The sequence below is a fragment of the Rhodamnia argentea genome, chromosome 8 (assembly GCF_020921035.1).
Source record: "Rhodamnia argentea isolate NSW1041297 chromosome 8, ASM2092103v1, whole genome shotgun sequence".
Taxonomy (NCBI): domain Eukaryota; kingdom Viridiplantae; phylum Streptophyta; class Magnoliopsida; order Myrtales; family Myrtaceae; genus Rhodamnia; species Rhodamnia argentea.
The window spans coordinates 20,153,397-20,171,476 of NC_063157.1; the positions used below are offsets into that span (position 1 = coordinate 20,153,397).

General features: G+C 37.2%; 1 protein-coding gene across 5 annotated transcripts; it reads right to left on the reverse strand.

Moving 5' to 3' along the window:
* Window positions 1–2,163: 2,163 nt before the first annotated feature.
* LOC115729922 (fructose-bisphosphate aldolase-lysine N-methyltransferase, chloroplastic-like) lies at window positions 2,164–16,817 on the reverse strand. 5 transcript variants are annotated; one of them, XM_030660555.2, is made up of 16 exons: window positions 16,576–16,816; window positions 16,400–16,509; window positions 15,779–15,842; window positions 15,597–15,698; window positions 15,420–15,479; window positions 14,508–14,615; window positions 7,992–8,064; window positions 7,395–7,435; window positions 7,239–7,319; window positions 7,005–7,040; window positions 5,801–5,884; window positions 4,843–4,908; window positions 4,614–4,747; window positions 3,522–3,610; window positions 3,262–3,410; window positions 2,164–2,657 (listed from the first exon to the last, which is right to left on the reverse strand). In XM_030660555.2, exons 1-16 carry the CDS (start codon window positions 16,690–16,692, stop codon window positions 2,520–2,522), a joined length of 1,452 nt encoding a protein of 483 aa, XP_030516415.2. In that variant the 5' UTR covers window positions 16,693–16,816; the 3' UTR covers window positions 2,164–2,519. The 5 variants fall into 5 exon arrangements, with proteins under 5 accessions (XP_030516415.2, XP_030516416.2, XP_030516417.2 ...); XM_030660556.2 differs by lacking the exon at window positions 7,005–7,040 and having other exon boundaries at window positions 16,576–16,817; XM_030660557.2 differs by lacking the exon at window positions 4,843–4,908 and having other exon boundaries at window positions 16,576–16,814.
* Between the last annotated feature and the right edge of the window lie 1,263 nt (window positions 16,818–18,080).

The following is an 18,080-nucleotide window of genomic DNA, read 5'->3' on the forward strand; positions in this document are numbered from 1 at the left end:
CCAATCCGAAGATCTGTCAGAGACCGACGACCTTCCACCGGATATTCTACAAATGAGTATATATTAGTGATTGATGCGGGTGAGCCAGAGTGTTAGGCAAAAGCAATAGAAGATGAGTGCAAAAACAAATGGTTTGATGCCATGCAAGATGAAATGCAATTACTTTATGATAACCATACTTATGAGTCGATGAAGTTGCCTAAAGGCAAAAGGGCTTTAAAGAACAAGTGGGTACACATGTTGAAACAAGATGAACATACTTTACAATCACGGTACAAAGCTAGATTGGTTGTAAAGGGATTTGATCAGAGAAAGGATATCGACTTTGATGATATATTTTCTCCGGTGGTAAAAATATCTTCTACCAGTGTAGCTTTAGGCTTGGAAGCTAGCCTAAACTTAGAAATTGAACAGTTTGATGTCAAAATAGCCTTCCTTCATGGTAACTTAAGAGGAAGAGATATACATGGAATAGCTAGAAGGTTTCAAAGTGAAAGCAAAAGAGGACTATGTGTGCAAGCTAAAGAAGAGTCTCTATGATCTTGAGCAAGCTCCAAGACAGTAGTACAAAAAGTTTATGTCAGTTATGATTGAGCAGGGCTATAAGAAAACTTTCTTGGATCACTGTGTGTTTGTCCAAAAATTTTCTAACGATGACTTTATTATTATCTTGCTTTACGTTGATGATATGTTGATTATTGGCATGAATGCTTCACGAATTGCGTTGTTGAAGAAAGAGTTGAGCAAGTCTTTTGCCATGAAAGACTTGGGCCCGACGAAGCAAATTCTTGGTATTAGAATTACTCGGGATAGAAATTCTAAGAAGTTATTCTTGTCGCAAGAGAAATATATCGAGAAAGTTCTTCAAAATTTCACATGGACAAGGTTAAGTGGTTAGCACTCCTTTTGCTGCTCACTTTAAGTTGAGTACAAAGCAAAGTCCTATGACCGATAAAGAGAAGAAAGACATGGAATGTGTTCCATATGCCTCAGCTGTGGGAAGCTTAATCTATGCGATGGTATGTACATGGCCGGACTTAGCGCATGCAATTAGATTTGTTAGTCACTACTTATCAAATCCGGAAAGATAGCATTGGAACGAGGTAAAGTGGATCATGAGGTATCTTTGAGGAACTTCAAGTTTGAAACTCAGCTTTGGGACCGGGAAACTAAAGTTAGTTGGATACATAGATTCTGACTTGGCCGGAAATATTAATACAGGTAAATCCACTTCCGGTTATTTGATTTCTTTTGTTGGTGGGGCTGTGTCATGGAAGTCAAGGTTGCTAAAGTGTGTTACACTTTCTACAACTGAAGCGGAATTTATTGCAGTGATCGAAGCTAGTAAAGAGGCGATGTGGTTGAAGAAGTTTTTGGAAGAACTTGGGTTCAAGCAAAAAAGGTATGTGTTATTTTGTGATAATCAAAGTGCGATTCATCTTGATAAGACTCAACTTTTCATTCTAGATCGAAACATATTGATGTTAGATATCACTGGATAAGGGATGTTCTAGATGAGAAGTTGTTGGAACTTGAAAAAATCCATACGGGCCATAATAGTTCCGATATAATGACGAAAACTCTACCAAGGAGAAGCTTGAATATTGTCGATTGATAGCGGGGATGGTGAATCCCTCCATATCGTCGTGAGAGGGAGATTTGTTGATTGGGTTCACTCACATGTGGAGGAAGCCCAATGAAGTGCAAGCCCATAAGCTTGAGCCCGTATGATAATACATATGGAGAAATAGGATTTCTCACTATCTTACATATCGTAGCCGCAAAAGACGCTTTTTTTTTTTATCAAACATAGAAGCAAGAGAATAAGACAGAAGAAAATTTGGAGAGAGGGTGCCGTTGAGTTTTCATCAAACTTATATCGGAGGTCGATTCGTGGTCCGATTGCTCACAACGCATTGCTCTCGAATCTGATCAATTTGATTTTCATATGGATCTTCTTTCATCAAGTTTTTTGTGGATAGATCTAAACCTGCATTTTGGTGAGATTTATTCTTGATCTCTTGCGGATTCACGAGTATTACCAATAAGCACACAAATTATATTTTGAATCTGAAGTTTGTGAATCTTGAACGCTAAAGAGAAGGGAAAAGCAAGTTAAGGTCCTTCGTGTAGTTTTGTTTTGAGTATGCTAATAACTTATCGAATAAAATAATTTCTTTGATTTACATGGGTGTGAAAATAGATTAATGGAGTTTAAAAACCGATGACTTCAGAGTCAAGCTCAATTTAGTATTGCATCGATACAGTGGTCTACTCCCCAATCTCTCACCCTTTGGAGAAGAGAACATGAGAAACAGATAATCCCCACACCTGATTTGCACCCAAAGAAGAAGGTTTCGATTGGCTGCCGGCTGCGTTCAGAGATTTGCAAGCACCCATCAAAATACAAGTTATGGATTTATCGCTTCACTGATGCTTCCTTTGATTTCTGACATGGAAAGTGTCTGCTTACTTGATTGTTTCACCGACTGACAAAGCCTCCAGCCAGTTTTGTGCTGTCACCGGTCGGTTGTGTAGCTCACTAGCCATGAAGCAGCAGATTTCAGATTACGAAGTTCGCCAGCCAGTAGCTCACATGCCATTGACCTGCGGATGCCATCTCTTTTGCTTGCAGGACAACCAGTAGGCTTCATTAACTGTGCATATAACCACAAAGATCATTACCTTTTGCACATTGACGTTAAATAACTGTACTTACATAATCCTGACCGACTATTGAGCTCCCATGGTAACTCTCAAGCACTTCAGTCTGAGACTTTTTATTATGAAAGGGATAATGATAATTAACCCTCATGTATAACGGACATCCTAACAGTCACAATCCCACATTATAGGGTCTGGGGAGAGACTCTGAATGACTCAAGCTTGAAGTTCAGAGAAGCTCTTTAAATGGGAGAGCTTACGATTGCATTTGAGAGTTGCTTACGATTGCATTTGAGAGTCTCTGCACGTAATTCACTATGGTACAAATTATTCCCTTGCCAAGTCAGAAACCTTCAAGGCATATTAACTACCTATAACCTGGACTAAGAAGCTGTATCACTCGCTCTCATCGTGTTCCAACATAGCAAAGCTTCTGAAATCCTTAAGATCGAGTATCTAAGTAATTTGCTTGGCCCAGCTAAAATTTCAGGGTCTAGTAAAGAACAGTGTGAGAGCCTAAGCATATTGCTATTAGATGTGCATGCTCACTTCTTTTGCAGGCTTCTGGAGCTTATCGCACATAACAAGGAACAATACCTTTGCAGATGCATTGTATTGGTCAATTAATCTAGTGATATGTGATAGCAACAACTGATGTGCTTGTATTTCCCTGTTGAAATTCTTCAAAGGACGTCGGCCTAGCCGTCCATCATTTTGGGTGGCTTCCTCCTCCATATCATTCAGCTCTGCAAATCAACCTATCAGAGTACATTCACTAAAGCAGGTGTCTGGCTCGGAGTAAAGTTGATTCCAAAGAATACAGAACTATGTGCAAGGAGAAAATATGATTCACACACCTTCAAGAGAGGTGCAAGATAGCACACGGGCAGCAGCACGAAGTGATTGTGGAATCCCGGTGCCTTTTCCTTTAACAGATCTCACTTCCCTGAAAGGCAACAAATTATCAAAATATACTGAGAATTCACCTTATCAATATCTCAAATCAAGGATGGGTTCTATTTAGTGCTCAACTCAAAATGGGCACCCGAATCGAATAACCAATAACACAATAATGACGTTGTCATAGCTCAATATTTATGTAAGATCCCCTGCTTATGCTGATCTAAAGAAGTTACAGCAATGTTCATATGATTTAATTACATCAAAGCAGTTCTTTGTTTCTCAAAAGGGAGAAGGCTTTAAGTATTATACCACCTTAGCAACTCTACCTTTGAGAACTAGTCAGGGTCACAGGTGCTAATGGTTTATGGTGTTTTATCAGTCACCAGCGTTTCTCTTAGAAGCTTACATAAGAAGCCACAGAGCTTTTACTATGGGTATGAACAATCAAAAGACCAGGACAACATTGAGAAGAGTGATCATCTTTAGCCTTGCTAGGCAATTGCAAAACCTTAGAGAAAGCAGAAGCAATTTCATGGGGGCCAAAACTTCTCCCAACTTTCTCATTCAATGAACCATCCCAACTAAGAGAAAAGTGTTTGTAACTGATAGATTATTTAAATATTAAATCACGCGTTCATCTTAAGCTTTTAGAACGATGACAGTGGTCCCATAAAATCCAACATGGTACCAGAGCAGGAGGTTCTAAATTCAAATCTTTTCGGCCCCATTTGCCTCCCCAATTAAATATTTCCACACTTATTACTAGGCAAAAAAGACCAAACTAAGCGTGATGGGAGTGATAAACTATTTAAATATTAAATCACGCCTTCAAACAGCTTAAGTTTCTAGAATAGTTGATAATGTTCTCACAAAATCTAACAATAACTAATGAGTGTCACATGACAACCTCAAAAGGAAAGTTGGTTATCGGAAAACCTTAGGCACCCGGATCCATAACTCCAATTGGACATACTATAGGAACATACCAATTGATAGTCTCAAATTAATGGCATACAATATGTGGAAAATAAAGCATCAATACCAACTTGATTGTGAAAGAATCTGAGGACCACTTGGAAAAGCCAAATTTGCAAGTTATCTGCAAGCAATGTCTTTGCAGAAGATACAGCTTCATTTTGTACAGAGGATCTTGAAGAGGAACACTAATTTGAATCCGAACCTGAAAGTAGCCAATATATTGTCAGAAGCATTCATCATGCTGAAACAAATGTCCTGTGCAGTAGTTAACGAGCATGTGAAGAAAATACTTTCTACATTCGAATATGCACCCATCGCTTTCTTTCTAGTTGTTTGTTTGTCAGGCTCTCCTGTCACGGAAATCTATATACAATAAAGTTGACAAGTACTGGTGCCAAATTTTCAGGTCCAACCTTCAAACTGCATCTATAAGACAGCAGATTCCTGAAAGATGCAGTTTGAGAAATTTCTAGGGTACATATGAAATTGAATCGCATGGCTGATTTTCACTTTCACATTGGAAAATGTAGCAGAATTAATTTCAAGGCAAAACAACAAGAGTGAACAATTTGTCAAGAATGGTCATATCAGCCCAGTCATTAAGCATACTTTAAGGAAATTGTCCATTTCCAAAGTGATAATCACATATAAAATGAGAAAAATTAGTGTACTGAAATTGAAAGTTTCCATGTTAGTCAACAAGTACCTAAGGACACTCCAACAAAATACTATTTATAAACATCATATGGTTCAGCAGGAAACAATGAAATCCTACTCATGAGGATAACTGTAGGCCTCAATATTTAACATGGCAAACAACAATCCCAGATTCTGGTCCCAAAGAAATCTTGGAAGTTTAGAACCATCTGTATACACAAAAATCAACATATCTGAACATATCCGATCATAAAATATCTGCAGAACAAACATATCATTTGAGAAGGAAATTACTATTCTCACGAAGACTATCTAACACAAACTGTGCAATGCCACCCTCAAGCCAAGCACGTATATCTCATCCAAAATGGATGAGAACTCAAATTATCATATGTTCATCCACCAAAATACAAGGCTTTGAGAACATGATCAACAAAAGAACATCACAGACACAAGGAACAATTTCATTAAATTAAACTAAGCCACTGCTCCAACAATTAATTCCGTATTGGAAATCACATCTAACTAGTACTAAATGTGTATCACTGTACAAAACATGGACCACTGTACATTTGTCTTATTAGAATCTAAAGCTGACCTCATCATGAATGTTGTGTGGAAGGGTAAACCCGAAATCCAACAATAAGATAGCATTCGAAAACTTTCCATATGATATTAGTACCTGTAAACAAATGTCAAAGGTTCCTCATGATACAAACATATCAAAAGTGGACTACTGGAGATGCGATGGGTTTGTATCCATGATCTGTTGTTAATTATTTTCTTCATCCTCAAACAAACAAGAGCAAAATCTCATACATAATCACGAAAACCCTGAACCACAATCACCAAATAAAATTAACATATTAATTTGAGACATTAAACTTAAGGATTTTCATAAATATCGAATTAACATTTTGATGAACGAATTACATTTCTTTCCCTGATTGGAGAAAAAGAAGCATCCTATGGAGAAGAGAGTTGTACAATCACTAGAACAATCTTTTTAATAAGAGGAATCCAAACATAGTGAATGCCAAATCTGTTGATAATTTCGTATGTATTATTCCCTGTCATGGTTTAACAATGACACTTTGTGAATTATTTGGCAAGAAAGCAATTTGCAGCTACTGGGTAACTGGTTTAAATATCACAAAACGTTTCATTCATGCACATTGATTAGAAACAACGAGAGATAGTTTTACTGTGAAAACAAAGACCGGAAGTATCAACAGCCAATGGAATTGCAAAATGAGGGCAAGCATGGATGCCTTCTGGAAATGGTTTAATTACAGTTGTTGCCGACAAATATTATTGACCAAACAACTTTTGCATCTTTTGGTGTGAGACATTAAGAATGTACATCCGAAAGTAAAATTTTCTTTGCTCAAAACTCTCCCAAAGATATTGTCATCTTTGTGTTTTACTAATTTACTGCAGTTTCTTGCTAATAAAGAAAACAGGTGAGAGTCCTCCTAGATTGACTATGGGTGCTTTAAATTATAAATGCCTGACGAGCTTGTACTTCCACTAAAAAGGAAGACAGTCAATGCAATCTGTGCAAAGAACAGAACTAAAGCAAGAAACTTAGTACCTAATGAAGAATGTCATGAAAGATGCTCCAGTAGAAGTTTGAGAACATATTCACAAATAGTTAAAATCCTCATCATTGCAGCATCAAATGCAGCATCAGGTTATGTGATCTTTAAATACAGATGATCATTAGCAATAATCCGTCTCATGTACAGAAACATTTCTTGAAAGAGAAGAGGATAAGAGTATCTTAAAAATTAATGCCCAACCTGTTCACCAGGAGCATAATTGCGATCAGCAATCACCTGAAAAAAATTTCATACTTATAAGGATTTTTAAGCTTATAAGGAACAAAATCACCAACATATAGTACACTCAGCTTCAACAGGAAAAGTTTTTGCTTTGGACCAATAAAACCATCAACAATTGGACAAGAAAAGAACGAACAAATCAAATTTTGGGCCAAAGAAGAAGTGGTAGACATGGTGCTAGGAGGAGATTACCTCTGAAAATTGTTTTTGTTCATCCCTCAACAAAACTGCTTTTGCAAGCCCATCATGGTTTAGAAAATCTGCAAAAGGAATCTACCAGAAGATAAAATCTCCGTATAGACATTAGCAAGAGAAGTGGTCTGTCAATCTTATACTGGTAATCTTTACCAGAGAATAGCCCTTGCTGCTTTCCCATGCGCGAGATTCCACTGTCATAACAATCATGTGCTCGTGAGGAAACATTAGAAGTTGTACCAGTTAAACTATGGTGTAAATACAGGTGGTAAAACAAATGGCAGTCAAAAACCTACAGTGACTACAATGGAACATCACATCCAAGACATCAAACTGCCGTATGATTTAAAAATAACTGTCTTAAATTCAGGGAAAGGGCCACTGCAACAGCAGGTGTTCTATAAGTACCACACAAGTATAATACGGAAAATGGCAACAACAAAAAAATAATAATAAATAAATAAAAGTAAACTCATAGCAAGTTCTTCCAATTTCATGTGCTTAAGGAAAGCAACATGAAGAAAATTGTAAGAACATGCCAAAACAGTACACTACTTCAACACCTAAGAATATGATAACCTCATAGGAATGCAAACTTGAAGTTAAAAACCCAAGCATTGCAAGCTGAAATTGAGATAAAATGAGCAAGGGGGAAATAAGTCTTTAGAAATAGTCCGTTCATGCAAAATGAGCAGAAGTTGGTTCCACATGCAGTAAGAGAGCACTATAATGTCCAACAAAGTTGCCTACCTAAAGCACATGCATGCATGAAATCTTCAAAATTCATATACTTGGAAACTTCTGGGAACTGATGATCAAGAGCCTGAAATTATTGGCAGTGGCATGTCAAAATTACTATCTTGAGGCAACATAAGGTTATTGCATGTAACATCAAGCTGATGACCGGACACAGCAAAGGAAAATAAACAGGGAGATGTACATTGGAGGTGTTCTAACTTATGGAGTTTCTATTTACTATGAATTCTTAATTTAACTGTTTCACTCGGATATACCAACTAGTAAATCTAACTATCTAAGAATGTGGCTGGATTGACTTTTTATTTTCCGTTTTGCTTAACCAAATTATTGCGAGTCACATACTTTGACTTTTTTTAAATAAGAGATAGCTGGAACTTTTACAGTACATAAATGTTTACTCATTAGATCAAGTCTTTTCATAATTCTTAGAAATTTGGATAATACTTCAAAGTTAGGAGCGAAAGCAAAAAATACTTTTTGCTTATGCTTAATGCCAAAGAAACAGACCATAACTCATCAAGAAAATCTCACACGACTGTATTTGGAAGCTGGACTAACCGAAGATTCTGGCATAGACAAAAATTCAGAAATAGGATTCTCTTTCTCTTATTTGTTGAGAACAAAGTCCGAAAACAGCTGGAGAGAATCGATCTACAGGCGTGCCAAAGAGATGTCGAAAATCGACATGTCGCAAGGTGATCCAAACTTTAAACGATTGGAGAGCGATCAAGATTGTTCCACGTTTCCACAGTCCAGAACAAAGTGGGTGAATGGGGCTTTGATGGAGTGACAACTTTACAAAACTAAGTCCGATGAAATGTAAAATGCATTGGAATTGAGACTACATTCAAAAGAAAAGACAGAGAAATGAAAAGTACAAGTGCACAAGGAAAATGGAAGTACAAGGAATGTCCGTGCGTGTCTTCTCTACGCTTGGCTAAGTCTTATGATAGTCCTTTTGGAAATTGCAAATTTCTCCTCTATTAATATCCAACACTTGTGCGACTAACACCGCTAAGGGCATCTTCTCATATTTCACTCAACCACAACTTGCAACTTTTCATTTAAAGTAACTCTATGTTGAAGTTGTTGTTGTCCCACATTACCTTACAACAAATCTTATATGCTTTTTATATTCATGTGGTGTCCCTCCATCTAATAGCTTAAGTCTTTGGGATAGACTTTCTAAAATGGTATCAGAGCCGATGGTCGATTGGTGCACCACACCCAATCTGTTTCAGTGTTTGGTGAATATCTTAAAAAAGAAATCTCATGATCGACGTTTGTTTCGAGTGAAAATTGCTATCACGGTTGGTCTGGCGAGAAGAGACCATGGACAATTGGTCTAACGTGAGATAGAGATCATGGGTGATGCAATCCCAAGTTAGCAATTGATGTTGGTTGTTTGCTTTGTATAGTTGCGGGTGCATTGCAATAACTTGGAGATTCAAGTTGAGATATGTAGGTGTAAAAGGATATCTGAATTAAGGGGGAGCAAACCTAACACTTGAGCTCACACGTGAGAGAGAGATTGTTAGAATGTATATGTGAATTATATCAGAAAAGTCTCACATCGAAGAATTGATGTGCGGTTGAGTTCTTAATATATCCAAGTCAGCCCATAACTCATTAGCTTAAGCTTTTGAGTGAAAGTGCATCCAACTGGATATGTTAATAGGCCCAAACTTAGGCTTCCTCTTGGCGATCTACTTGGGCAAAGGTATCGAACTTCTGCTGCGCACCTCGGCGATCTCCTCGGGCGAAGGTATCGGACTTATGTTGCGCACTCCCAACAAATGGTATTAGAGCCGGTGTTATTCGCGTATGTGTGCCCACCCCCCATTAGTCAATTGTCATGTGCCACTCATAATCCAACTTGCACATGAGAGGGGGTGTTGAAGTTATTTTTGTTGTCCCACATCACCTTACAACAAGTCTTGTTTGCTTTTTATATTCATGTGGTCTCCTTCCACCTAATAACTTAAGCTTTTGGGTTGGACTTTCTAGCACTCTCAATAACCACTCATCTTCTTGAACCTTGCATACAGGCATGATCTAATTGTTTTCCAAAGCACTTAAAATGTCCTTTAGCATAAAATATGTTAAGAGTGGCATTACCAAAAACAAAACCAGAAAGTTAAAAACAAACACTTTGATAGGGAGTAATATCAAAGACAAACTATAAACTTCAAAATGACAACATAAACCAAAATGTCATTATCGCAGAATCCAGATTTTGAAGTTCATTAAGTGCTGTTGGAGAATGCATGGTTTGATAAACCCAACACAAGAAGCTCTCCACTTTGCAGACCATTTTATGGATTAGTCCTTCAGTCATTTATAGCCTCTGGAGTAGTCTGGAAAAATCAGTTCCATCCAATTACAACAAATTTCAACTTACTCAAAATGAGCTTCCTTCCAAAACCTCATAGAAACTTGGATCATTTCCATTGACTTGAAAGGACTTGATGCAGCGAAAGAGATATGTGGAAGATAAGAAGCTTGAGCAAACAAAGACAACCCCTTTTCGACTCAGTTACTCTTTCCCACTATATCTTCTCGGATGGTGTCCTCTTTGTCTAAGTTTTGCATGGTAACATCATTTTAACTTCCCCTAACATTGAACCTCTTCCAGTTCAGTCCCTGACTACTTGACGCATCAGTAAGAGAATTGATTTTGGCCTATACATTCATCCAACTCAATACATTATTAAACCAAAAGTAAGTATTTTGGTTAGAATTTACAAGTTGATATACTTGGAAAGAAAATTTCAATTTCCAGCATCTAAATGGAAGTACCTGAAAGTCTGACTACTTCTGATGCAATTCATCCCAAATACCAATTAATAAAACCACCATGATAGGCATGGCCACGGGCCGGGTTGGGCTCGGAACCGACCCAAGTCAAACCCGGAACCGGCCCATGGCATGTGGGCCCCATTATGGTTCCTCAAAACTTGAACCGGGCCCGGAACCGCCAGTTCCAAACCGGAAAAAATTCCGAATAAAAATAATGAAAAAAATTTCAAAAAAATTTAAAAAAATAATTGAATGTGATGACCGTTGCTCCCCCCACCTTTTTTTTTCTTCTTCTTTTTTCTTTACTAATTTCTAACCATTATATATACTCCTTTCACATCTCTCATTTTTTTGACACAAATTCTCTCAATCCGCTCAATTTTCGCAATTATCTATTTGGTCAATTCCGTCGATTCTCTCAAAAAATGGCAAGTGAAAGTAGAACAAGTGGCAAAGGCAAGAACAAGGTAGGGGAATCTGATTATCCTCTTAATCCTCATGATTATGAAGATTGGGGAATCGATGTTGATAGTAGATAATGAAATCAACATTATTTCCAATATAGAGCAAGTCCAAACGCAAGAAAGATTTCATCCTCCCGCCGATATCGAAGAAATGTCAATAACAAAGGAGCCGGAATAGGAGTTTACATCCGATGTATGGGCCAGTTCTAGAAGATGGAAAGATTTGATATAGGTCGAAAAAGGTATGATGTAGTTTGTAAACATTGTAGGATAATATACAAATATCCAGGTGGAGCCGGATATGGAACATTTAAACGGCATCTTAAGGCGAAACATCCAACCCAAGCGGGAATTGACACCAAACAATAATAAATTTCTGGATACGACAATCCTAACACTCCTCCTTTATTTCGTCATAATGAAAAAACTTATAAAGAAGAATTAGGTAAATTTATTTTCGTTGAACATTTATTATTTAGTTTTGTTGAAAGACTTGGTTTTAATTAATTATACAAAATACATGTGCTCTACAAGCAAAACATGTTTCTAGAAATACACTTAAATGCATAGTTAAAGATCTTTATAAAAACGGAAAAAGAGATGTACAAATTTTTTTTTATGAATTTTAATAGACATGAACTTACAAGTGGCGATATTTAGAGTAATCATTGGCAAGTTCATTCTTATATGGATATAACATGTCATTCGATAGAGATGATTGGAATATTCAAAAAAGAGTTATTACATTTAGAGTTTTTTATGATAGGCATATGGCAAATAATATTTATAGATTAATTAGGTAAATTTTAGAAGAATATTATTTGCTTAATAAAAATTTTTGAATTGGTTTTGATAATGCCGCAACAAATACCCATTCAATTGTTTGAACTCAAAAAGATTTATAAACCGTTTTTGGTGGACAATTTTTTCACGTTAAATGTGATTTGTCATGTTTTAAATTTATGTGTACAAGATGGTTTAAAAACTCTTGACATTTTTCTCGACCCAATAAAAATAGCAATTCAATTTTTATGGAAACATTCCCAAAAATGAAAAAATGGTTAAAATTTTGTAGAGCAAATGGAAAAACACCAAAAAGATTTCCAAGAAATATTCCAAATAGTTGGAATTCTACTTACGAGTTGCTTAATGAATCTTTTGCATATAAAGATTTATTATGTGCATTTATTTTAGATAATATAACTCAAATTAATTAATATCCACAAGAATGGGATATTTGCCAAAAAAAATTAGATATTTTAAAAGTTTTTAATGATGCAACTTATACTTTGTCCAGTGTTTATTATCCTACTACGTATTTATTTTTAATAGTGTATTAATATTATTGGAGTTTTTGAAGAAAATGAAAATGATGATAAATTAAGTGACACTATTATAGCAATCCGAACAAAATGGCCACATTATGATAGCAAAATTCCTATTATTTATTTAGTTGCTTGTGTTTTTTATCCATGTTGCAAATTAGATGATTTAGGTGATTATTTGAATACGTATTGTGAATGTTTACATTTAATTGATAGGGTAAATATTAGAACTATACAAACAATGGTTAAAAATGCAATAATAGAATTATATAATGAATTTTATAGTAAATATAATCTAGGTAATAATGAATCTTCTCAATGTAATGACATACAAAGTGGGAACATAGGTAAAATGAGTAGAGGGTACCAACTTCTGATGCATAGGCAAAAAAAGCAAAAGGGAGCAATAGGAAGTAATTCTGAAATAGAGAGCTATCTAACCGTTTCTTTTGAGTTTGATGAATCGAGGGCAAGCACAGATTTTATAATATTGGATTGGTGGAAGAGGCATTCAACCCAATACCCAATTCTCGCTCTCATTGCAAAATAAATTTTAGAGATCCCTTACTCAACAGTTGCATTAGAACAAGCATTTACCGCTAAAGGCAATATTTTAAACGAACAACGTTCAAGATTAACTCCGGATTCGGTGGAAGCTCAAGCTTGTGTTGATGATTGAACAAAGGCTCAATATAGACAACAAGAGATAGATCACAATAATGAAGCCGAACTCTTTGATGACGGAGATACCACCGCCACCGATATTGGTACCGGTACCGGAACGGGTAGCAACGATTGAGGATGAGGTAAGTATGGGATTATCAAAGGTAAAAGAATTACATTGGCTTTGATTATTCTATCCCCAAAAAGATATATGAACGCTTAATGATAATTCATTAAATTCAAGCCCCCTCCCCCTCCCTTTTTTTCCCCCAATTTGATTACGGTTCGTATATGATAATTCATTATTTCATAATTTCATAATTCATTATTTGATAATTTGATTACAATTTGATTACAAATTCATTAAAATTTAATTTTTATATTCAAAAACCATAATCAAAACCGAAACCGAAATCAGCGGTTTCATTTTCGGTTTTGAACAGGAACAGGGCCCCAAACCAGCCCGGAACCATCTATACAAAATCGGAATCGGAACCGCCCCTTAAGGGCTCGGTTCCTGTTCCCCCTAATCTTGGAACCGGAATCGGCGGTTCCCGGTCCATGGCCATGCCTACACCATGAGTGGAGCTGTGGCATAACAGAAGATACATTTTACTTGATCCCATGTCTTGCTTTTGATGGAGAAGGGTTGTCATGGATGAGAAGGTGATGTTGATAATGATTTTGCTGAGATTAGACAAACTTCCACACTGCACAAGGTTTAGCCTGTCTTATCTTTGTCCTGTATTGACACCTAGAGTTAATTATTGATTCGACCATATCTCTTCCTCTCTTCGTCACCCTATATTACTTAAACATACCATTGTGTTCTATTCACCAAAGGCTACCTGAAACTAACTGATTAGGTTTCACTAGCACAGTGCCATACTCAAAAGCAATGCTACTTGATAGACATTTATTAATCTTATACATATCAACAGCACTAAAAGATAATCCTGTTGCTGGCACAGCATCTTGAAGATGAAGCCATTTTATACTGATGAAACCACCACATCGAATAGAGCACTTTTTATCCTGTGAGCAACTTAATTTTGCAGGAAAAAAAAAGGAAGGCTTATACATTCAGGATATATTCTGAATATGATCCTTATAACAGTTACGTAGTGAGTGCAGCTATAATCACATGCTACACATGCCATAGTGATGCATTTGCTCCTAATCATATGTGAATAGCCAAAGGAAATTGCGTCAAAAAATAAGAGTAATATTGCTGGGGGACGACACCAGATACTTACATGCCTAAGTACTGAAAATTCCCTCTCCATTCCAACTTTCTTGTCAATGGTTCTTTGATAGACCAAGCTTTCTTTAATCATCTCCAACTCCTCATTGCTCCAGAATACCTGGAGCCATTTTGTAGCCATTTTCAAAATTCACATCAACCTTCCTGTAGGCTGTATGCTTATTAAAAACTGAAGCACCAAAACTTCCATTTCGATAACGGCCTTAAGTGCTAGTAGGGTAGTATGAGGTTTCAAAGAGACACAAATACCGCCAAATTACCAATCCCGAGAGTAGAATAGATTGAACTACATCTTATTTTAGAAGCGCAAATCTAAAACATTTGTTTTTTTTTTCCTAATCTTCATTTTTCACTGATACCTAAATATATATATGTGTGCGTGTGTGTGTGTTAACCAAGCACTAACAGATTTTCAGACTCCCAAACTTGTTATCATTTCCCATGATAATTATGTTCCATGCAGATCCCTCTTGAAATAATGAAGCCTCCACGGCAAACAAAATTTTATCCCTACCACATTGTCCGAAATATAAATATAGCTAGCAAATGTTGCTGCAAGGGATGCAATTTATGGCAAGATGACTCGTTCTTAACATTCAACTGTATTATTATTGTTTGAATAATTAAAATCCCAACTATTATCGTTTGATAATATGATACAACCACAAGAAGGAAAATAGAAGCTAGAATTTTAAAAACTCTTCATTGTCTATACAAAAAAGCAGCAATGAAATGCCAATCCTACTTAACCATTATGAGGACCTCCAGCTTTCTCAATGAAGATAATTTTAAAAATACCAGATGTATTTAACTTTCCCAAGACTATACAGATGCAGCACCGATAAAATAGCAAGAACAAATTTTGAAAATCAGAGTGTAAGAACATTTAGTAAGACATTCAGACCGTGCTATGCATCTCCTCGGGCTGAGGAAGACTTCTTATATAAGGAGCCCATTCAGAATCCTGTTAAAATAAAGGAAAAACTGATCAACTGCAGAGCAACTGCAATGCGAAAAGAAATACACAGCACTGCTGTACAGTGGAAGGTTAGGAAAAGAGAAGTTGCTACAACAGCACTACCTGACCCATTTTCTGTTCTTTCAGGACGACGGCAGCAAGCTTAGCTACATTTCCTATGTTCAAGGACCTAATTTCAGGAAGGAGATCATCTGGTGATATTTCCTGTAAATTTAATGCAGAGAATTCAACTTAAGTATGGTTCTCTCAATCAATCTTTACTTGAACCTACAACAATAACTTACCACATTGAAAGGGACCTTCAAAATACTGTCACCTGCTCTTATCGCCTTCGAAGCAAACAGGGACCTGCATCGACAAATCATGCTAAAAATCCAGCACAATGAAGAGCAAAGGAAAGGAGCGTAGCAGGATAATCTCTTTCACACACACAGACACACTCAAGAAAGCTTATTTTCTTCAAATCTACTTTTTCTATTCCTTGCTTTCAATCTCTTTCACACGCACAATGTTAGAGAAACTAACATGTTGTCAATTCCTTTCACGTTTGTGTTGAACAGAGCAGATGTTAGATAAGGCTGAGATGATTGCAGCAGGACTAGGAGTAGGATGATAATCCGCATAAGGCCAACCTTGAAACTTAAGACAAACTCAAGTACATCATCAAAAACTTGAATTGTCCCATAAGGTGAAATTCTAGGTAGCAAGATTCAAATTCCACATCACACTCAATCCTAGACAAAGTCCATAAAGCTTTGCAGCTGCTCATTCGAGCTCAAACAACTCCCTGCACACTTCAGACAGCAAGACTGGCAAACAAGCCTCCTGAATCGACTCGTGAACGTACATCACTGACAGTTCAAAACATGAAAAGGTGAAAAGGAAATGCAGCACGCCGAAACGACCTTCCGTAGACGGATTTCCCGACCGAAAGGAACGACGAGATCTCGACGCCCGCTTTCCGCTCCAACCACGGCAAGAAATCGCTGCAATCCTCGTCCACGCACGGCGAGACCTGTCACGCCGACGTAAGCTCGGAATTCGAAGCCGTAAACAACGAGGAAGTAGTGCGAAGACGAACCTGAGCTAGAGAAGAGGACGAGATTGAGCATCGGAGGTCGTCGTAGAGACGACGAGCCGCGGAGAGGAGCGGGCGCGGAACCGGCCGGAGCTTCGCGACTTGGGAGGGACATAACATTTGCACGTTGCGGAAGAGAAGGCGGAACGGAAGTGCGGGATTCGCGTGGAAAACCCAAAAACCATGGAAATAACAATGTTTGGATAGTCCGAATCATTGCATACCCGACCCGGGATCAATTTGGACGATGCTTTGCCGGAAGACATGGATATGAATTTTAAAAATGTCAATATGTGGTGAGGAAAAAAAAAATAGCAGATTCGTCAGAGTGCCGTCCGGAAATATGATATTTTTCAGTGTGGTATGTGAAGAGAGCCGCAGCTATCACGGAAAATTAGTACCGTTTCAAATAATTAATAATAAATAAATAAATAATTTAAAAAAGTATTTTTTTTAAATAATGGTTTGTGTCGTTTAAAATAATTAATTAATAAAAAATAATTTACTATTAACTAATATCTAAACATCGTTTAAATTTAGAAAATTCACCTTTCCCCTCAAAAGCGAGAAAAGAATGAAAAGGGCAAAGGAAAAACCGTTGCCTTGGTTGTTACTCCTCCCAAACAAATGCACCATGACGGTGTCATGGACGTAACCCCCCTCCCCGAGCTTTGCGGCCTCACCACCATCTATCACTCCCGGAACTCATCCTCTTCCTCCTTCGTGGCACACTCGAGCCCTTCAAGACAGGGGTGAGCAAGATGGACCACCCGGACCGAATCCGACTAACGGGTTTGGTTTGGTTCTTGAGTTCAACGGTCCAATCTCCGATTCCTCAAAGTGGAACTAGTGTTTGGGTAGTCCGATTCTCAATCCTATAGGAAATCGGACCAATGAACAGCCCACTCGGACCGATAAATTTTTACTTTTATTTTTATCTTTTAAGTACATAACTTAATTCTGAATTTTAAAAAAGAAAGAGAAAGAGAAAGAAAATCTAATGTTCCAAAATATGATCGCTTTTCATTTGGGAGCATTAGCAAGAACTTTTGATTTTGGGAGCCATTTCATATGACGAAGATGATGACTTTTCAATAGGGGTGTTTGTGGGAGTCAATTTTAGTGCTTTATGGAGGCAATTGGTATGCGAGATGACTTTTCATTTTGGTATACATGGTGTCCCCAAAGGCCCGAATTCTCCTCTTATTTTCGTTTTCATTTTACTTTTTATTTTCATTTTAACGATTCTATTGGACCGCCGGGAACTGGACGAATCGGTGGTTTGGTCGGTCCACGATTATAGAGACATTTAGTCCGGTTCACGATTCTTAAAATTACCACCAATCCGGCCCACAGTCCTTGAGAAAACCAGACCAACCGGGTCCAAGCTCATCCCACTGCTACACTCGATTGCATTGTCACCAATAATTGATCCTAGTTTGTTCGATTATACTAACGAAAATTGAAAGACCTAATTGAACACTTTGCTACAGTCCAAAGATTCTTAG